The 20,882-nt window shown below is 66.1% G+C and overlaps 2 protein-coding genes across 6 annotated transcripts in view; one reads left to right on the forward strand and one right to left on the reverse strand.

Annotated features, from left to right (window-relative positions):
* Nucleotides 1-3,030, forward strand: part of LOC101932345 (rho guanine nucleotide exchange factor 25) — a 43,453-nt gene extending 40,423 nt beyond the window's left edge. For 4 of the 5 annotated variants that reach the window (XM_065576630.1, XM_065576631.1, XM_065576628.1 and 1 more), the window contains 4 exons: nt 479-659; nt 1,050-1,258; nt 1,515-1,616; nt 2,133-3,030. In XM_065576630.1, the coding sequence (XP_065432702.1) occupies nt 479-659; nt 1,050-1,258; nt 1,515-1,616; nt 2,133-2,222 (582 nt within the window). In that variant the 3' untranslated portion in view covers nt 2,223-3,030. The remainder of the gene's footprint in view (nt 1-478; nt 660-1,049; nt 1,259-1,514; nt 1,617-2,132) is intronic. The other variant, XM_065576629.1, reaches the window with a different exon arrangement.
* Nucleotides 3,028-8,836, reverse strand: LOC101946127 (transcription factor Sp5-like). The gene is made up of 2 exons (XM_005297246.3): nt 8,669-8,836; nt 3,028-6,089 (listed from the first exon to the last, which is right to left on the reverse strand). The coding sequence occupies exons 1-2, from the start codon at nt 8,812-8,814 to the stop codon at nt 5,150-5,152; spliced, it is 1,086 nt and encodes a 361-aa protein (XP_005297303.3). The 5' UTR covers nt 8,815-8,836; the 3' UTR covers nt 3,028-5,149.
* Between the last annotated feature and the right edge of the window lie 12,046 nt (nt 8,837-20,882).

The following is a 20,882-nucleotide window of genomic DNA, read 5'->3' on the forward strand; positions in this document are numbered from 1 at the left end:
CTGTGACCCACGCCTGGGGATCACTCCCCGCCACTGCCCCCTCCCTGTGACCCACGCCTGGGGGTCGCTCCCCGCCACTTAGGGTGACCAGACAGCAAGTGGGAAAAATCGGGACAGCAGGTGGGGGGTAATAGGAGCCTATAGAAGAAAAAGACCCAAAAATCGGGACTGTCCCTATAAAATCGGGACATCTGGTCACCCTACCGCCACTGCACCCTCCCAGCCCTGTGACCCACACCTGGGGGTTGCTCCCCACCACTGCCCCCTCCCCGCCCTGTGACCCACGCCTGGGAGCCCTCCTGCCCCTCTACACCAGGGGGACTTGGACCAGAGCCAGGGTACCCTCGAGGGGAACTGAGCGCCCCTGGCTGTGCCTCCACCTGCCCGCTCCAGTGTAGGCCCCAGGCCCTGGGGGAGGGGGCAGCCGGTGGCAGGGGGCTGGGCCGGCTCCCCTCTTAGGCTGGGCTCCCTGCGGCAGGTCAGCTGCCTGGGGCTGGAGGAGGGCGTGGAGAACGACCCCTGCAAGTTCGCCCTGACGTCGCGGGGCGCCGACCGCAGCAGCGTCCGCTACGTGCTCCAGGCCGCGGCCCCCGAGATCGCCCGGGCCTGGGCGGCCGACATCAGCCACATCCTGGAGACCCAGCGCGACTTCCTCAATGGTAGGTGCCCCCCACTCCTCCACCGGGGCTGCCCCGGCCCCTCCCCCGGCCCTCGGCTGCCCCGCCCACAGCCCAGCCCCTGGGATGTCCCGCCCACAGCTCCGCCCACATGCTGCTCCGCCCACAGCCCCTCCCTGGGACGTCCCGTCCACAGCCTGCCCTAGCCCCCATCAGACCTCCAGGTTGCCCTAGCCACCTCCCCTTGGGTGCACTTTCCCCCCTCCCCCCTTATCTGCCCTACCTATGGCCCGGCAGGGTGAGAGGTTCCCAGAATGGTCAGGGGAGGGGAGCTGTCCCCCAGGCGTGTGCGGCCCGTGCGCCGTGTGAGCGTGCATGTGGCTCTGTGCAGCGTGTGACACACGTGCTGCCCCGTGTGGTTCCCCCCCACAGCGCTGCAGTCGCCCATCGAGTACCAGCGGCGGGAGAGCAAGTCCCACAGCCTGGGCTGGGCGGGGGCCCCGCGGGCATCGCCACCCAGCGGCCCAATGCGTCCCCACTCCTCCGCCTCCATGGACAGGAACATGGGGCCCGGCCTCCGGGCCTACAACTCCTCCCTGCCCTCCATCTACCTGCCCAGCAGCCACCCACCGCCCACTGAGGTACTGGGGGGATTGGTGTGCGGGGGGCAGGGACTGGGGGGCCAGCTGAGGTAGGGGGCAGGGATTGAAGTTGGAGTCTGGGGGCCAGTTGAGGTAGGGGGTGGGGGGCAGGGACTGAGGTCGGGGTCTGGGGGCCAGCTGAGGTAGGGGGCGGGGGGCAGGGACTGAAGTCGGGGTCTGGGGAGCCCAGCCTTGGGGAAGCCCCTTCCCTGAGCCAGGACGCCTGGGTCCACTTCTCCTCGCGCTTCCCTTGCAGCCCGCCCGCAGCCAGAGCTCCCCCGCGCCCAGGACGGCCTCCCCGGCCCATGTTTGCCTCGACTTCCCCGGGGGCCCCCAGCCAGGCGAGCCCCCCCCTGGGGTGAGTGATGGGAACAGATCAATAAGGGCCATGCAGCTTCCAGGGCTGGAACTGGGGGGTGGGGAGCAGGTGTGGGGGGGCTGGGGCAATGGGGGCTCGCCGGGGAACGTCTCTTCTGCTCCTGCTTTGCAATAGGGTCCCGCTGGGCCCTGCCGGTTCCCCTCAATCCTGAACCACAACCCCTTGCCAACCCAGCCCTAGGCTCCCCCGCAGCTCAGCCAGTGCCCCCCAATTCCGACCCGCAGCCCCTGCTAGCCCAGCCCTGGGCTCCCCCTGAGCTCAGCTGATGCCCCCCAATCCCAACCCGCTGCCCCCCGAGCCCCGTATCTGCAGTGGTTCCCGTCCGCTGGGGGTTTGTGGTCGGCTCTTGTGAGTTCGGGGCTGAGGCCTGGTGGTGCTGGGGGGGGGGAACCGCAGGTTCTGGGGAGCAGGGGCCAGCGCTCCCCAGCTTTGGGGCAGGCAGAGGAGTCTGGCTGGGGGTGGGGTGCTGACTCTGGCTGCGTTTGTCCCTGGCAGGTCCTGAGGGGGGCAGGCTGCCCGCTCCGCGAGCCGGGCTCCGACACCCCCAGCGCCCGGCTTGCCAAACTCGACGAAGACGAGCTGTGACCCACCCCCTCACTGTGGACTCTGGAGGCTGTTGCCCCCTCGCAACCCAGGCAGTGACCCGCGAGGAACGGCTGGGGCCCCCCTCGGAGACTGGAGTGAAGCCGGGGAGACCTGGAGCCCCACACCCCACGCTGCCCCCCCTGGGAGGAGGGGCAGCCAGGCAGGGACCATGGACGTGACCTTGAGCATCTTCCTTTTGGCCAAGGACCCTCATGCTGAGGGGGGCACGGGGGTCTTCCCCTCCCCCACCCAGGACCCGTCAGTGCATGGAGCTGCGATGGGGCTGGGCAGTGGGGTGCTGGGGAGGGGGCAAATGGGGCTCTGGACAGATGGGAAGGGTGCCTCGGCCCCCGCCTGGGAGCTGGGTTGGACCCAGCCAGACCCCGACCCCGTCGCCCTGACCCCCAGCTGCGGCCCCCACTTCCCCCTGCTTTGTGGCAGGGATGTGCGTGTGGGTGTTCCCAGACATCCCATCCTTGCTCCCGGGGGACTTTTAGCAGCCCCACGCTGTCAGGGCCCTTCCCTTCCCACCCCCCATCTCTGGCCCCAGAGATTGCAACATGGCCGCCCCCCAACCCTCTAGCCTGGCCCAGCCGCCCAGCCCAAAGGCGGCTTCTCTCCCAGGCTTCACCTTTCCCCATGGGAATCAGGCCCCCTTTCTGGACCAGGGAATGCAATGCGGGGCCCCCCTGGGCCCGCCCCCCAGGGACCTCGCCCCCCCGGGCCCGCAGGCCCCTGTATATGCATGCTGCCGGGCCCCGGGCAGGGAAATTATTTTGTTTAATAATAAAGATTTTGGTTTATCAAATGGGGAAAAACTGACTGAGCTCGGAGCCCCACCTCACTCACGGCCTCTAGGGGGTGACAGCACCTCCTGTGCTCCTGGGGGGGCAGCTCCCCGCCCCCGCTCCCATCCGTAGGAGCCTGGTCCTGTGTAGGGCTCGCGCTTGTGTGGGGCAGGCCCATTTCTGGGGCATGGGCTCTGCTGCCAGGGGCAGCGCCATGGGGCTCCCCGGGACCCCCCGGGGCCCAGGGCATGGGGGCAGCACCTCCTCATGCTGCTGACACCCCTGGCAGGCTCAGGCCCGGCCCCAGAGGTGGGGGGCAGCGGGGCGCCCCAGCCAAGGCTGTGAGGTGGGGCCCCGCTTTTGCCAGAGAGAAGCAGCAGGAGGGGCCCCCGAAGCCCCACGGACTGTGCCTACAGCCCCATCCTGCACTCACAGCCACTAGCTTGGAGGGTGTTGACTAGTGGGGGGGTGCAGGTTGGGGGTATGGGGTGGGGGCTGTGGGTTGAGTGAGGGACATGGGTGGGGGGCTTTCCTGTTTATGGCCATGGGGGGAGGGGGGCATTCAGACAGATCAGATCTCAGAGCCAGTTCCCCCTCCTGCAGGGGATGGGGGAGTGTTTACCCACCTGCTGGCTCTGCCCCCCTCCCACTCCACAGCTCCCCCAGGAATGAGCCCCCCTCGAGGGATTCCTGGATCCCCCCCACAAAAAATGTGCTCCCTGAAACAGCCCTCCCTGCTGTGGGCCCAAAGTGGGGGGATCTGCTCTGCCATTGCCCCCCAGAACCCCATGTCGGCTCAGCACCTTGTCCCCCCAAAGGTGCAGGTGGGGTGGGAGCGGGGGGATCACGGGGGCTCAGCCCCTCACCAGTGCAGCCCCCCCCCAAGAGGTGGCCACATTCTGGTGGTGCCTCACAGCGCCCCAGGGTTGCCCCTGTTCTCTGGGCGGCAACCCCCATCTCAGCTGGGTCGGGGTCCCCCCCGCTCCCTCCCACCGGGGCCCTAGAGACTGGACCAACCAGAGTGGCAGGGGCGGTGTCAGGCGTTTAATGGGTGTCAAGCGCTGTACATGGGGCAGGGGGCGCAGTCTGGCCCCCTGGAGCCGGCCCCCCCGCCATGCCAGTGTCAGAAGCGTGTGTGTGACCTCACGCGCTGTGATGTCACAGTGACTGCGCGGGCGCCCGCGGGGGAAGGGGGATTTGACAGCTGCCCCCATGTTCACTGTGGGGTCCAGGTGTCAGGCCCCCCCCCAGGACAGGGGGGGTCTCAGTGCCCTGTGTTTAGTTCTAGCCACTTCCAACCTCCCCTGCCCCCCAGGACTGGCTGCTCCATTGTTCCTGCTGAAGATAAATGAGGGAGGAGGCCCGGGGCGGGGGGTCCCCACACACCCCTGGGTCACAAGGACTGGCTTTTCCAGAGGGAACGCGCTGTGCAAATTTGAGACTCCTGGGGGGCGTCTCCGCAGTCAGGCGCTCTGGGGGGGCATCTCCGCAGGTGGCTGGGGGCACTCTGGGGGAGGCATCTCCACGAGTGTCCGGGGTGCTCCGGGGGTGGCGTCTCCGCAGGTATCTGGGGGCACGTCTCTGTGTGTGGCCGGGGTGGTTCGGGGGGGGGCATCTCTGTGGGTGGCCAGGGTGCTCTGGGGGGGGGCGTCTCTGCAGATGTCCGGGTGCTTGGGTGTGTGTGTGTGTCTTCGACCCAAAGCTTTCCCAAGGTGATGTTTTCTGTCGGGAAATGCCAAACTCCAAACGTCTCACGGCTTCTGTCTCAAAGTTTCCGGTGGAGAGGGATGGCCCTGGCTGTGCCGCAGGCCGCCCGGGGAAAACCCGCCCGGCACCGTGGAGACGCTAGGGTCCACCCTGGAGGAACCAAGCGCTTTGGGCCACGTGATCAGGGCCACGTGGGATATTTCGAACATTCCCAGTTGGCCTGAGCGGCCAGATTTGGGACCTTTCCCGCAGATCCCAGGCTGGACCTGCTCTGCCTCGGCCGTGTGTCTCCAGGTGCGTGCGCACAACGTGGAGTCTTTGTATGTGGGACCAGAAGCGTGTGCCTCAGTTTCCCTCCCCCCCCCCGCAGGTCTGTCCCCAATAGCAGCCGCGCCGGCCCTCCCCGTGCCCCCCCCACCGTCCGCCGCCCCCTCACTCCTGCTTGATGGCGCCCAACTGGGCCCCGCCGCCCTTGACCCGCTTGCCCTGATGGGTCTTGATGTGCTTGGCCAGGTGGTCGCTGCGCATGAAACGCTTCCCGCAGCCCTGGCACCCGAAGCGCTTCTCGCCCGTGTGAGTCCGCAGGTGACGCTGCAGCTCGTCCGAGCGGGTGAAGCTCTTCCCGCAGTACAGCCAGGTGCAGACGAAGGGGCGCTCGCCCGCGTGCCAGCGCAGGTGGGCCTTCAGGTGGGACGTCTTGCCGTAGACCTTCCCGCAGCCCGGCAAGTGGCACAGGTGCTGTTTCTTCTTGCCTGGTTCCTCGGCGCCCGCCTGGCAGTTGGGGCACTTGCAGCGGCGGCAGCGCCGGGCCGGGCCCAGCAGCCCCTTTGGGGAGCCGTGTAGCAGGGCTGGGAGCGGGGGCTGTGGCCCCAGCATCAGGGGCCGGCTCAGGTGGAAGGCAGGCAGGTTGCCCGGGGTGGGCTGCTGCAGGCTCCACCAGGGGGCATCTTCCGCATGACCCGCTGGGGCATTGGGGGGGCCGGGGCCCAGGGGCCGGGGGGCCATGCCGCCAGAGCTCTCCAAGAAGCTGGGGAAGTCCTGAGCCTCAGGGAAGTGGTAGGAAGAGCCGGGCAGCCCCTGGGGAGCCAGGACCTTGACCGGCGACAGCTCGAAGGAGTAGGTGTGCTCGGCCGGTGGGGTCAGGGGAGAGCCCGGGGCGACGTGCCCGGGGTACTGCGCCTTGGGCAGCCCAAAGGCCATGGCGTGGGCACTCAGCCCGGAGCCGGCTGGCACCTCGTTGCTCCAGCGTTGAAACATCCCAGCAGGGCCGGCTGCCGGGGCAAAGTCCGCAGAGGAGGGTCCCGCAGCCGCTGCCAGGAACGCCAAGGAGGGGTGGTGGGGAGCAGCTCGCTCGGGGGAGGAGACGGGGGTCCTGTCCTGGGGCAGAGAGAGCCGGAGTCAGGCAGGACCGGGCCTAGCAGTGAGAACAACCCCCCTCCCAGTACCACTCCCTGCAGCTTGCCCCCAGCCCCTGCATCTCCTCCCCCCCAAGCATCTTCCCCCCCCAGCCCGTGCATAACCTGCCCCCCCCAGCCTGAGCATCACCCCCAGCCCCTGCATCACCTGCCCCCCCAGCCTGAGCATCTTCACCCCCCAGCCCTGCATCACCTGCCCCCCCCAGCTTGAGCATCTTCCCACCCCCTGCACCAGAGGGTCACCCCCCAGCCCCTACGTCACCTGACTGCCCCCCCGCCACAGCAACCCTCTCCTCTGCCAGAGCATCACCCACCTGCCTTCCCATCACAGCATCACACACCCCCAGCCACCGTGCCTCCGGCCCCCCAAGCTGCACCATCACCCACCTGGAGCACCCCCCTCCCCAGCTCCACAAGTCCTGCCTCTAGGGGGTGCCCAGGGCCCCACAGAACAGAACTGCACCCCCCAGCCCGAGGTGCTCATTAGCCTCTGATGCGAATGGCCCCCATTTGTGCCCGGGCACCAGCTCCCCCAGCAGGACTGACCCACCCCAAACCCAGCCGGCTCCTGCCCTTCCCAGCCTCCTGCCTGGCAGCAGGTCAGCGGGCGCAGGAGAGAGCCAGGGTGGGGGCGGGAGGCTGGATGCGGTTCCTGGGTGACCCCCCCCCCCGGGGAACGCTGGGCACACCTCAGGGCACCACTCAGACTTGGGAGCCCCATAGACTTGCCTGAGTGGAGTTCTGGGTTGGGAGCTGCGGGTCTGGAGGTGCAAACTCCTCTTCCTGCCCTGGCAGCTGTGGGTGTGCCCTGCCCAGGGTGGGTCAGGCCTCGGGGGTGAGGCTTCCCCCCCATTGGTGGGAATAGATCCCAGTCTATTATACCGTCCCGGTGCCCAGCGTCCGGGCTCACAGCTTGGCGCAGGGCACAGCCCCCAACTCCTGCGCCCTAAGTGATGCCAAGCAGGTCACCTCTGTCTGTGTCTCTGGCAGCCCCTGGGGTGACTAGAAAGTTGAGGCGTTTGCAACGCTGGGTTATTAACCCAAGCCAGGATGGAGGACTGCCCAGCCCATCTGCACGGGGTGGCGGTTAGACTGAGCCTGGCACAGGCAGCCCGCGATACCCAACAGGGTCTGTTCTCGGCAGTCTCCGGGGCTCCGTGTCTGTTTCCACCAGGAGACATTTGACCTTGGAGACCCTGGAGTGTTTCTCTCGAGGGTTTGAGAACTTTGCTTTGCTGCAGTATAGGGGGGCTCGCCCGCCAGTCCCCAGCCCGGTCCCATGGGCGGCGCTCTGGAGTCCCCACTGAATTCACCACGGATTTCACCCTTGTGTCTGGGAGCAGAGTCCGGCCCAGAGGTTGGGGGATCTTCACTAGGCAGCCCTGGCCCCTGCACCACAAGGGAGACGCAGAGACCGCCCCGTGCATCCCGTATCACCAGTGGTTTGGCCGTGCATCCCGTATCACCAGTGATTTGAGCATGGTGCTCACCCTGACGCACAAGCAGTGTCCCACGCCCAGGAGTGTGCGGATGCCTGCGAGGGGCGAGTCCGTTATAAATGAGACAAGGGGGCTCGGCTGAAGTTTCAGGGGAACCGGAGCCCTGGGAGAGGCGGGTGGCAGGGGCTGCAGAGGAGAAGGCTCTCGCAGGGGCAGGGGCCCTGCCGAGTGACTCATGCCCTGTGATTGGGGGGAGGAGGGAGTGTGAAAATATGACCCCCCCCCAACCCTAGCCAGAAAGGGAGGAGGACCCAGCGCTCCGCTCCCTCTGACTTTGTCACAGGCTAGAGGGTCGGGGGTGCTTGACCTGGGACTCGCGGCCTGGGGGGCAGGGGACACGGTGCACCCCGTGACAGCTGGTGACTAGCCTGCCTGTCCCAGTGTGCAGCCGGACTCTGGTCCTTTGGGCTCCAGGGGGTCAGGGCTCCCCACCAGCCCCTCTGGGAGAATCAACTTTTCGGGGCAGGCAGCTCCGCTGTGACTGGGGCAGCCCTGGCGTGGCCCAGGACCCGGCGGAGCGAGCGGGCGCGGCTGGCCGGCTCCATGTGTCTCTGCGGGGGACGGACCCGCTAGGCCCCAGGGGACCCGGGGAAGACGCCCAAGGGGCGTGGGTCTGCACAGCCCGAGGCTTAGCTGCCCTCCGCTGGGCTCAGCTCTGAGGGGGAGGGAGCCAGAGGGCGGGCCGGGGACCAGGAGACGGTCCCTGTCCCGTGCCAGGCTAAGCAGCAGCGACGCAAAGCGCACGGAGAGGATCTTCCATGGGAATCGCCTCTTTTTGCTCCCCCGGCTGCGGGCAGCGACCTGCCTCCAGCTCAGGATCGGGGCCCTCGGAGTGCTACTACATCCCCCCAGCACAGGGTTCGCCTCCCTGCGTCGCAGGGCGCAGGACTCGGGTACGGAAGGGCGCAGCTCTCCGGGGCGCACGCAGCGTTCCAGCTGGGAAGGGGTGTGGGGGGGTCCCTCGGCCCATCCCCACCCCGCTGGGGCGGGGAGCCGGGAGATCGCCTGCGTTCCCGGCCGGAAGGGACGCCCCTTACCTGCAGCAGGGCTGGGGTCCGGGAGCCGGGGGCCGTGCGCGCTGTGGCCAGGGCCGGCGGCTCAGGGCTGCTCCGTGGAGCGCGGCGCGCCGCGGCTCGCAGGCGTCATCCTCCTTCTCCAGCCGCCGCTTCTCCCCCGGCCGCATCTTTGCGCTTTTCCCCCTGCGCGCAAACTTTTTTTTTTTTTTTTGGGCTGCCCCCTCAGCCAATCAGGAGTGCGGAGGGGAGGCAGCCTTTGAAGTCCGGGAGCGAACCAATCATTAAACTAGATGGAGGGATTTCAAAGGGGTCTGGCTGGGTCTCCTTTAAGCGCCGGGCTCCCCGCTGGGTCGCTTGTTATGGATGCAAAGGGGCCGATGGGGCTCGTTTTATCTCTTGAAAGGTACAGCGCGAGGTGGGGTTTTAGGGAGCCGGGGGGGAGGGGAGGGGAATGAGCGCATGGGATGCAGCAAATGGTTCCTCTTGGGTACGTGACATGCCAGTCCAGCAGCAGGGCCTCGGGACTCACCCCAGAGCTGGCTGCATCTAGGACAGGGGAGGGAGTTTGTGGGTCCAGGACGCCCCTCCTGGCTCTAACCACTGGGCCATCCCGCCTCCCTGTGTCTAGTGGCCACCCCAACTGGCCCCTTCCTGCTTTGTGGCCACACAGACGCGGGGAGGGGCCCACGGGAATCCCCTCCGCTTGGCACCCCAGGATCAGGTGGCCACCGGGTTGTTGGGGGCCCACTGCTGCGTGGCTCACTTCGTATCCAGCGCCTTGGGACACTCCCGGGAGTTTCGGATATGCTGGAGATTCCCCGTGTGACTCTACAGTGGGGGGCGGGGAAGGGCGCCCCGAGATCCCCCCCCCACAGACCACCCCTTCTGGGGAAAGGGAGGGGGGAATGAAACATCAACTCTCCCATGCCTGGCTTGGGGGGTGGGTCAGAGACCCGCTTGAAGCCAGTGACGTTATTAGCGTTTGCTCCCAGATACCCCGGTGAGGGGCACCTGCGGGAAAGCGAGAGAGACTGACTGGAAGATGGACAGAATGACAGCAGGATGGATGGACAGACAGACAGACGATATCCCCCCCCCCCTTCGCCGAGGTCTGCCAAGGCTCCGCTCTGCCAAGACTGGCCAGCTGGCCGCCTCCTTCCACACAGAACGGGCTCCGGCCCTGAGACAGGGCCTGCGTCTGTGTGTCCGGCCTGGGGGGGCACCCTGTGCCGCGTCTGTGTGTCCGGCCTGGGGGGGGCACCCTGTGCCACGTCCGTGTGTCCGGCCTGGGGGGGGCACCCTGTGCCACGTCCGTGTGTCCGGCCTAGGGGGTGACGCCCTGTGCCGCGTCCGTGTGTCCAGCCTGGAGGGGCACCCTGTGCCACGTCCGTGTGTCCGGCCTGGGGGGGGCACCCTGTGCCACGTCCGTGTGTCCGGCCTAGGGGGTGACGCCCTGTGCCGCGTCCGTGTGTCCAGCCTGGAGGGGCACCCTGTGCCGCGTCCGTGTGTCCGGCCTGGGGGGGGCACCCTGTGCCACGTCCGTGTGTCCGGCCTGGGGGGTGACGCCCTGTGCCGCGTCCGTGTGTCCGGACTAGGGGTGCACCCTGTGCCGCGTCTGTGTGTCGGGTCTGGGGGGGTGACGCCCTGTGCCGCATCCATGTGTCCAGCCTGGAGGGGCACCCTGTGCCGCGTCCGTGTGTCCGGCCTAGGGGGTGACGCCCTGTGCCGCATCCATGTGTCTGGCCTGGGGGGGGGGGTGACGCCCTGTGCCGCATCCGTGTGTCCGGCCTAGGGGGTGGTGGTGCCCGCCTGTGTCTGTGTGTCCGGCCTAGGGGGTGGTGGCCCCCTGTGCCGCGTCCGTGTGTCCGGCCTGGGGGGTGACGCCCGCCTGTGTCTGTGTGTCCGGCCTAGGGGGTGGTGGTGCTCGCCTGTGTCTGTGTGTCCGGCCTAGGGGGTGGTGGCGCCCTGTGCCGCATCCATGTGTCTGGCCTGGGGGGGGGGGGGTGACGCCCTGTGCCGCGTCCGTGTGTCCGGCCTGGGGGATGGCGCCTGTGCTGCGTCCGTGTGTCCGGCCTAGGGGGTGGTGGCGCTTGCCTGTGTCTGTGTGTCTGGCCTAGGGGGTGGTGGTGCTCGCCTGTGTCTGTGTGTCCGGCCTAGGGGGTGGTGGCGCCCTGTGCCGCATCCATGTGTCTGGCCTGGGGGGGGGGGTGTGACGCCCTGTGCCGCGTCCGTGTGTCCGGCCTGGGGGATGGCGCCCGGCTGCCCCCGTCCCTGTCCGCTGCTTGGCAGGGGCCTGGCTGTGGCTGCTGGAGCCAGACAGGGGCTGGCATCCGCCCGCGCTTCCCAGGTGGTGAGATACGGTGAGCGAGCAGCTAGGACAGCGAGTGCCCAGCAGCACATGGGCCCCAGCCTGGCAGGAGGGGAGGGTGCTGTGCTGCATGTACGGGGCGGGGAGGTTTGCCCCTCCCCCAGCTCTCCTCCCCTCCCCCACCCCCAAGGCCCTTGATGAGCCCCAGGGCTGGGTGCGGGGCATTGTATGCAAATAGCCCATTGTGCTGCCTTATCTCCTGGCTCTGGGCTGCCCCCTCCCCCGCCATTAGCACTTTCCATCCCTAGGGTGGGTTTCAGTGAACGCCCTGGGAGGGGCTGTTTCTGTCTCCCCCTCCCCCTCAGCCCTCTGGTATGTGCCAGGACCTCACCCCTATCCCCCCAGGCCAAGGAGCTGGTATCCCCCCTCCCTGGCCATGTCTACAGGACAGCTGTCACTCAAACGTGTTCACACAATGCTAGTGTAGACGGCACCAGGCCGCAGCTGGCCGGCTGCAGCTCGCCCTTCCGGCCCCGTTGGTTGGCCCTACGGCTCGGCGGCGGGTGACAGGGCTGGGGGCACCATCTGCAGGGAACTGTCTAGCACATGGAGATGGGAACTGGGATCGGTGTGGGGCATGGCCCCAGTGCTATGGGGAGGGGTGCGGTGGGGGGCTGCTGGCAGGGGGCATCCTCTCCCCCAGGAGGGCCAGGTCAGGCAGCCGTAAGCTGGGTGTTGTATCAAGAGGCAGAAGTGGGTGGGTGTGGTAGTGAGAGAGTGTGTGTGTGTGTGCGTGTGTGTGTGTAGCAATGGGAGTTGTGTGTGTGAGTGTGGCAGCAGCACGTGCGGTGCAGCAGTGCATGTGTGTGTGTGCACAGTGGGTGTGCATGTGCATGCAATGCATATGTTTGTGCAGTGTGTTTGTAGTGCGTGTGTGCATGTAGTGTGTTGTTTGTGCAGTGCGTGTGTGCGTGCAGTGTGTTTGTGCAGTATGTGTGTGTGCATGCAGTGTGTGTGCAGTATATGTGTGTGTGCGTGTAGTGTGTTTTTGCACTGCATGTGTTTCTGGGGTGCATGCGTGCAGTGCAATTGTGCAGTGTGCATGTGTATGCAGTGTGTTTGTGCAGTGAGTGTGTTTGTACAGTGTGTGCGCGTGCGCATGCAGTGTGTTTGTGCAATGTGTGTGAGCAGTGTGTGTGCTTGTTCACTGCATGTGTGGCAGCAGCTGGGGTGTTGGTGTGTGTATCAATGATGGCAGGTGTGTGAGTGTAGCAATGGTAGGTGCGTGTGAGTTGTCTATGTATGTGTGTGTGTGAACGTGGCGCGGCCGCAGCATGTGTGTGCGTGCAGTGTGTGCATGCAGTGAATGTCCGGCAGCAGCTGGGGTGTGTGTGTCACTGGCAGGTGTTTGTGGACAGGTTGTGTGGACCAACGGTGGCAGGTGTGATTGTGTGTGTGTATGTGTAGGGTCCAATGCAGTCAGGGAAGAGGCATCGTTTCCTAGACACATCTCACACAACCCTGCGTGTGTGTGATAGTGGTGGGTGTTTATGTTTGTGTGTGAGTAATGGCAAGGGTGTGTGTGTGAGTGTGCATGGTGACAGCTCTGGGTGTGCAAATGTGCATGATGGCAGCAGGGAGGTGTGTGTGTGGAGTTGCAGCAGGGGTGTGTGTGTGTGCAGTCGCAGCGTGGTGTGTGTGTGGAGTTGCAGTGTGGGGTGTGTGTGTGTGTCTGTGTGTGGAGTTGCAGCAGGGGTGTGTGTGTGTGTGTGTGTGTGGAGTTGCAGCAGGGGTGTGTGTGCAGTCACAGCAGTGTGTCTGTGTGTGTGTAGTTGCAGCAGGGGTGTGTGTGTGCAGTCACAGCAGGGTGTGTGTGTGTCTGTCTGTGTGTGTGTAGTTGCAGCAGGTGTGTGTGTGTGTGTGTGTGGAGTTGCAGCAGGGGTGTGTGTGTGTGCAGTCGCAGCGTGGTGTGTGTGTGGAGTTGCAGTGTGGGGTGTGTGTGTGTGTCTGTGTGTGGAGTTGCAGCAGGGTGTGTGTGTGTGTGTGGAGTTGCAGCAGGGGTGTGTGTGTGCAGTCACAGCAGTGTGTGTGTGTCTGTCTGTCTGTGTGTGTGTAGTTGCAGCAGGTGTGTGTGTGCATTCGTGCTTGTGTGTCTGTGTGTGAGCGCGCACGTGCAGTGGCGGCAGGGGCAGGCGGGGGGGGGGGGGGCTCTTTCAGGGGGTCCCTCGTAATGCAGCTGTTAATTACTCCGCGCGGGCCCAGCTGCGCCCTTTGAAGTGCAAACAACCGGTGCATCGCTTTGAACTGCTAAAACAAAGCTCCAGTCTGCTCCCCCCCAGCTCTGGGCCCTGGGCCCCCTATCTCCTGCCCCGGCTCCCCCCGCCCTGCACCCTGACCAGAGCTGGGGGGCTGGGGCCAGGACAGCTGATGCTGGGTGGGTGGGTTTTAACCACTAGACCCCACTTCCCTCCCAGAGCTGGAGATAGAACCCAGGCGTCCTGGCTCCAAGACCCCCCCCCCAGCTCTAACCATTAGGCCCCACTCCCCTCCCAGAGCTGGAGATAGAACCCAGGCGTCCTGGCTCCAAGACCCCCCCCCCAGCTCTAACCACTAGGCCCCACTCCCGTCCCAGAGCTGGAGATAGAACCCAGGAGTCCTGGCTCCCAGCCCCCACTCTAATCCTTAGACCCTCCCAACCCCCTTCACCCCAGAGCTGGGGATAGGACCAGACTTGGCCCTGGGTTCTAGCTGTGGGGGGCTGGCCCGGGGTCGGGGGGGGTAAAGGTCCCAGCAGCCAGGGGGGGCTGCCCTGGCCCATGTACTCCCAGCGGGAGGCGCCACGGAGCGGATTCTGGTCTCTGCTCCCAGCCCTGGTGGGAAGCAGCCGGACTCCGCCCCCGGGCTCGCCAGCCCCACTCGGGTGCCAGGTAATAGGGAGTGTCCCTCGCTCGGGGTCTTGGAGTGTTTCACTGACACCGGTTAAATCTGCCCCTCCCCAGCCCCCAGCATGTACCTTATGGGAGATTGGGGGAAACTGAGGCCCAGAGCCTGGCAGTGACCGACCCAGCGGCAGCACTGGGGGATGGAACCCAGGAGTTCTGACTCCTTGGATTCCCCTTCTCTGACCACTCGGCTGGGTCGGCTCCCTCCCGTCCCAGAGCTGGGAATGGATATTATTGAGGTGCCTAGAACCCAGGAGTCCTGGCGCCTTCCCCCCCGTCCCCCCCCCCACACACACTTCAGCTCGCTCCCTGCAAGGGAAGGAAGAGGTTCAGAATGGCACCCAGATGGTGGGTGACTCATGCAGCCTGCAGGGGGGTTGCCCATCACGGGCTGGGCTGGAGATGGCCCCATTAGAGGGCATCCGGGGGGGGGGGGGGGTGCCCGCTGCTCTCACCTATAGGCTCTGTGTGTCCAGCTGCCCCAACAGTGGCTGGGACCCTGCCCCCCTGCCTGGCCCCATGGATCCAGCACCCCAGGGGCTGCTGCAGCCTGCCAAGTGGCTAGTGATTGATTTCAACCAGGGCAGCTCCCAGCCTGGAACGGGCAGACGCTGGGACTGCTCTGGGGGTGTCTCCATTCAATCCTTGGGGGACCACAACTGCAAATCCCCCCTCCTCCAGCTGTGCCCCCCCCCCATTGCCAGCCATCCCAGGGGCAAGGGGATCGGTCGCCCCTGGAAGTGGGGGGGTGTCTCTGCCCCTGCTCTGGGGGAGGGGCGATAGAGAGCGGCTCCCTCCTGCTTACGCCCCCATGCCCCTTAATTCCCCCCTGCTGGTCCCATCCGCCCTCAGCCTCCTGCTCCCCATCTCCAGCCCTCCCCTGCTCGTCCTGCTGCCGTCTCCTCCGTCAGGCTGGGGCCTGGCAGAGAACCAATGGCAGAGACACACGGTGCCCAGCTGGGGGACTCGGGGTCCTCGCGGTGGGTACAGCAGCAGGGGGCACTTCCCTCGCGGCTCCCTTCTCCGGGCTGAGCCCCTTCGCTCCAGCTCCCGGCTGGCTGGAGCTTGGGCTCTGGGCTGGGGGGAGGTGCCCAGATGTGCCAGGGGCTCGCAACCGCCACGAGGGCTTTTGGAGAGAGGCTGCCCAGGCCTGTCGGGCGGACGGGAGCCGCCGGCGCCCCACGGTCTGTGCAGCGAGCGTGCCGGGCCTGGGAGTGGCGATGCCGCGGGGCCGGCCCAGCCGGGGCCAAGCGCAGCGATGGTGGATGCGCAGAAGTCAGCGCACCCGACAAACAGACACATTACTGGGCATGGTGGGGCTGGGAGTGCGGCCCGGCCGCTCCCCCCCTCCCCCTGGACAGGCAAATCACCACCAAAGCCCTCCCCGGGTGTCCAGCTGTGACGCTGTCCCTTGGTGCTCCCGGGTGTCCAGCTGTGACGCTGTCGCTCGGCGCTTCCCTGGGTGTCCGGCTGTCCCTCGGTGCCCCTCAGGTGTTGGGCTGTCTCTCACCACTCCCCAGGTGTCTGGTCATGCTTCGGCGCTCCCGGTCTGTCTGGCTGTCCCTGGGTGCTACCCAGGTGTCTGGCTGTCCCTTGGTGCCCCCTGGGTGTCCGTCTGTCCCTGGATGCCCCGTGGGTGTCCGGCTGGCTGGGTGTCCAGCCATCCCTTAGTGCTCCCTGGGTGTCCAGCTGTCCCTCGGTACTCCCGGGTGTCTGGCTGTCCCTGGGTGCTACCCGGGTGTCTGGCTGTCCCTTGGTGCCCCCTGGGTGTCCAGCTGTCCCTCGGTACCCCCAGGTGTCCAGCTGTCCCTCGGTGCCCCCTGGGTGTCCGGCTGTCCCTTGCTGCTACCCGGGTATCCGTCCGTCCCTCGGTGCCCCTGGGCGTTCATCTGTACATTGTTCTCCATGAGGCCGGCTGTTGCTTGCTCGGTATCTCTGCCCATCTGTCTGTCTGTGCCAGTCTGCTTTGATTCCAGAACAGCCCTGCCCTGATCTTGGGGCATGGGGGGAGGGGTTGTTGGCTTGGCCCCTCCTGCCCAGATCCCCACAATATGGGGCTTCTTAGCCAGGATGGGTTGGAGTTTTCCACTGGCCTCCTTGACTCTCCCTGCTTCGTATTGTAGCTTGGGCTCCAGGGACATCAGCAGAACTGTGTGTGTGAGGAGTTCAGGGCTGGGTTAGCAGGGACTGTGGGTCGGGAGTGAGGGGCACCGGCAGAGCTGGGGGTGGGGAGCCCAGGGCTGGGCTAGCAGGGGCTGCAGGTCGGGAGTGAGGGGCACCGGCAGAGCTGTGGGGGGGAGCCCAGGGCTGGGCAAGCAGGGGCTGTGGGTCGGGAGTGAGGGGCACTGGCAGAGCTGTGGTGGGGAGCCCAGGGCTGGGCTAACAGGGGCTGCGGGTCGGGAGTGAGGGGCACCGGCAGAGCTGGGGGGGGGAGCCCAGGGCTGGGCAAGCAGGGGCTGTGGGTCGGGAGTGAGGGGCACCGGCAGAGCTGGGGGGGGGAGCCCAGGGCCGGGCTAGCAGGGGCTGTGGGTCGGGAGTGAGGGGCACCGGCAGAGCTGTGGGGGGGAGCCCAGGGCTGGGCTAGCAGGGGCTGTGGGTCGGGAGTGAGGGGCACCGGCAGAGCTGTGGGGGGGAGCCCAGGGCTGGGCTAGCAGGGGCTGCGGGGCGGGAGTGAGGGGCGCCGGCAGAGCTGGGGGTGGGGAGCCCAGGGCCGGGCTAACAGGGGCTGCGGGTCGGGAGTGAGGGGCGCCGGCAGAGCTGGGGGTGGGGAGCCCAGGGCCGGGCTAGCAGGGGCTGTGGGTCGGGAGTGAGGGGCACCGGCAGAGCGGAGGGGGGGGAGCCCAGGGCTGGGCTAGCAGGGGCTGTGGGTCGGGAGTGAGGGGCACCGGCAGAGCTGGGGCGGGGAGCCCAGGGCTGGGCTAGCAGGGGGCTGCGGGTCGGGAGTGAGGGGCGCCGGCAGAGCTGGGGGTGGGGAGCCCAGGGCCGGGCTAGCAGGGGCTGTAGGTGGGGATGGAAGGGTGTTGGCACAGTTGCGTGTGGGCAGCTGACCTGGCAGGATTGGGGGACTCAGGCAGGACGGAGGGGCGCTAAGCTTGCAATGTCAGCTCTGTACCCCAGTCCCGGTGCCATCCTGGGCTCCCAGCCTGGGAGCCCCCTCCCCCAGCAGCGGCCCCTCCCCCGGCTCCCCAGCACAGAAAGTTTATTGGCAAAGTGAATCTTCGCCAAGTCCCACCCCAGCTGCCCGGGAAATCCAGGGATCGGCTGCAGCAGAGAACAACAAGTAACAGCAGCTCGGGGGGGCCCCGGGGACGGGCTGTGCCCCCCGCAACCTGTGTTTCATCTCGTCTCCTGCCACCCGGCTGACGGATATCGGAGGAAGCAGCCGCGCGGTTCTGATCCGGGGCTACAAAGGCCTGGGGGGCCCTGCGCGGAGCTGGGACGACGGGTCCAATTTGCTCGCGCCGTGTAGGCCCGGCTTTGAAGCCGCCTGTTTAGCATCCCGTGGCATCCGCCATCTGAGGAGCAGCTGCTGCCAGTCCCCCGCCATTCAATTAGGGGGAAAACAAGGCAGCAGGGCGGGCGCCCCCCTCTCCTTGCATTAGGCTGATGTGTGGGGGGGCACCGCACTCTCCTCTGCGGCCCCTGCTCAAGTCTCGAGAACTTACCTTGGGCCGGGCCGGGGCGGGGAGCCACAGGGGCTTGGCCCTCCCCAGGGCGCGCGGGGGGCTCGGATTCCCCCCACGGACCTCCCCTTGGAGTTTGGGGCTCGTCCGCAGGGGGCAGCGCTGGGGGGGAGGGGGTGGCCGCCCGCTTCGAGTCACGACTGCCCGGGCTCCTTCCTTCCCCGCAGTCCCCCGGGAAGCGGCTCATTAGCGGATTACTCCGAGGGGAGCCGGGGGGCAGTGTTGCCAGGCCCAGAAAAGTCCGTGGGGGCATGAATAATACATCTGGGGTTTGCTCGGCGAAGCAGCAGGGGGCAGCCGCCGGGCCATGAATTATGCCGTCTGGCGCGCGCTGCGGCTCGTTAGCAGAGCCGGGGATGTGCCCGTGTGACGAACTGGGACTGTTCTTACTGTGGTGTGTGAATGCTGACAGGGGAGTGTGACTAGGATGGTCTGCATCGGGGGATGGGAGCCGGCCCAAGGGAACATACCTGAGCTTGTAACATGAGAACCCAGGAGGGGGTTGGAGGTCAGATGACTCCGGGGCCCGGAAACTGAACAAAGGCTGTGGGAGGGGTCGCTGAGGGCAGAGTGCGGGAAGCAGGCTGGAAGGAGGCTGGAGAGATGGCTGGGAGGCAGAGATGGCTCTGACCCCCCAAGGGGGGGTGGGCCGGCATGCCCTGGGACCCCAAGCTGGACCTAACTGAGGGGGGCCCTGTTGTCTGTGCCTGCAAGACCTGTCTTGGACTGTATTCCTGTCATCCAAATAAACCTTCTGCTTTACTGGCTGGCTGAGAGTCATGGTGAATCGCAGGAAGCCGGGGGTGCAGGGCCCTAACTCCCCCACAATCCGCTACAACTGGTGGCAGCGGTGGGATCTACTGCACCCCGTGGACGGCGCTTCCTGCAGTAAGTGACTGGGGAGCAGTAAAACGAAGGGGGATTGACGGGGACCAGGCGTGCTGAAGAGTGGGAGAGAGACGGTTATTACCCCTGGGAGTGTGTGACCAGCGAGAAGGACTTTTGCAGTAACAGGGTCCCCCGGGGGGATCGCAGCGAGTGGTCCCAGGGGCGGAGGAGTCTGCAGCTCGACCCTGGCAGAGAGGTGGTGACCTCGAGAAGGGCTGGCACACTAGGGGTCCCCCTGGGAACTGTGGGGAGCTGTGAGCACACAGGCCGGTGAGTGGCCAGCAGGAAGATGTATGCCAAGCGGCTTAAGAGCGACCTGGTGGAGCTGTGCAAGCAGAGGCAGCTGCGCATTGGGAGGCTCACCAAAGAACAGCTCATTGCCCAGCTGGAGACGGAAGATCGCGCGAATGAACTGATCCCTGTGTCTCAGGGAAGCAGCCTGGCAAATGCAGCGCAGGCACCAGTGTCTGTCCCAGCTGGGAGTGGTCAGCCGGCTGCTGAGGGCTTCCCGAGACCCCTCCTTCCTATGCCTAGGGGAAGGGTGGGGAGGAGCCCAGCAAATACCGAAGGCGCCGTGACCCCCCCGGCCAGCAGGGGGTCCCCCCGGCGAAGCTCGCCGGCCAGCAGAGGATCCTCCCGGCGACGTTCGGCATCCGGGGAGCGGAATTGGCTGGAATGGGAGAAAGAGCTAAAACTGAGAGAGCTGGAGGATCGTGAACGACAGAGACAGCATGAACGGGAGGAGAAAGAGAGACAGAGACAGCATGAAGAGAGACAGCGTCAGCATGACCTGGAACTGGCGAGATTGAAGGGCAGCGAACCCCCGGCTGCGGTGAGTGAGGGGGGACCCAGGACTGCACGGAGCTTTGATAAGTGCATCATGGCCCCATACAAGGAGGGGGAGGACATGGATGACTTCCTGGAGGCCTTTGAGACGGCCTGCGAGCTGCACCGGGTGGATCCCGCGGACAGACTCCGGGTCCTTACCCCCTTACTGGACCCCAAATCCGTGGCATTGTACCGCCAACTGGGAGAGGCAGAGAAAGGGGACTACGAACTATTCAAAAGGGCCCTGCTACGAGAGTTTGGGCTGACTCCTGAGATGTACCGGGAAAGGTTCCGGGGTCAAGATAAAACCCCTGAGATCTCATATTTGCAACTAGCCGTCCGCATGGAAAGATACGCCAGCAAGTGGGCTGGTGGGGCCCAGACGAAGGAGGACCTGATTAAACTGCTGGTACTGGAGCAACTGTATGAGCGGTGCCCATCCGACCTGAGGCTGTGGTTGGTGGACAGAAAGCCAGAGAACCCGCGACACGCCGGGCAGCTGGCTGATGAGTTTGTAAAGAGCCGGTCAGGGGGTGGCAGGGAGGAGCCCCAAAGGAACAGGCCCGCCGCGATGCAGAGAGAGAGTCACCCTGGGACCTCCCAAAGAGGGAATATGGGGAATCCCCTCCCACGGGGAATGCCCAGCGTCAGGGACAACCGACCGGCTCGAGGGGACCCACAGGACGTGAGCTGCTATTACTGCGGCCGAAGAGGCCACGTTCGGGCCCAGTGCCCCAAGCTCAAGGACAGACTGAGCAGACCGAACCCGCATAGGGTTAACTTGGTAGAGGCCCAGACGGACGAGGGGCAGGCTTCTCACGCAAGAGGGGCTGGCAGCTTATCAACTGCTCAAGAGAGAGAAGGGCCCCAGGCCAGCTCCTCTAGGGGGCTGGATGCCCCAGACTCAGGGTTTTTGGTTTATACGGTGGGCGCGGGGCTGTCCCTCCGGAGAGAGTACCTTGTTCCCCTGGAGGTGGATGGGAGGAAGGTCAATGGATACTGGGATACGGGCGCAGAGGTGACGCTGGCCCGGCCCGAGGTGGTGGCCCCAGATCAGGTGGTGCCCAACTCCTACCTGACCCTGACGGGGGTGGGCGGAACACCAGTCAAAGTGCCCGTGGCAAGGGTACACCTGAAGTGGGGGGCCAAGGAGGGCCCCAAGGATGTGGGGGTACACCCGTATTTGCCCACTGAGGTATTGATGGGGGGGGACCTGGAGAACTGGCCAAGCAACCCCCAAAAGGCACTGGTTGTGACCCGCAGTCAGAGCCGGCGAGGGGCCCTGCGCCCTGGCCTTGGGGGGGGTGCCTTGCCTGAGGCGCAGGACCCTAACCTGGTGGGGAGGGAACGCCCAGGGACGCGGCTCAGGGAGGCTGCAGCTTCGGACCCAGCGGGCGAGAAAGAGCAGGTGGCCATCCCTGTCCCAGCTGCTGAGTTCCAGGCCGAGCTACAGAGAGACCCCTCCTTGCGGAAAATAAGGGACCTGGCCGACCTCAATGCGGTACAGACCATGGAACGAGGTGGCCGGAAAAGGTTCCTGTGGGAGAAGGGGTTCCTGTACCGAGAATGGGCTCCCCCAGGGAAAA

This window comes from Chrysemys picta, chromosome 22, assembly GCF_011386835.1.
Source record: "Chrysemys picta bellii isolate R12L10 chromosome 22, ASM1138683v2, whole genome shotgun sequence".
Taxonomy (NCBI): Eukaryota; Metazoa; Chordata; order Testudines; family Emydidae; genus Chrysemys; species Chrysemys picta.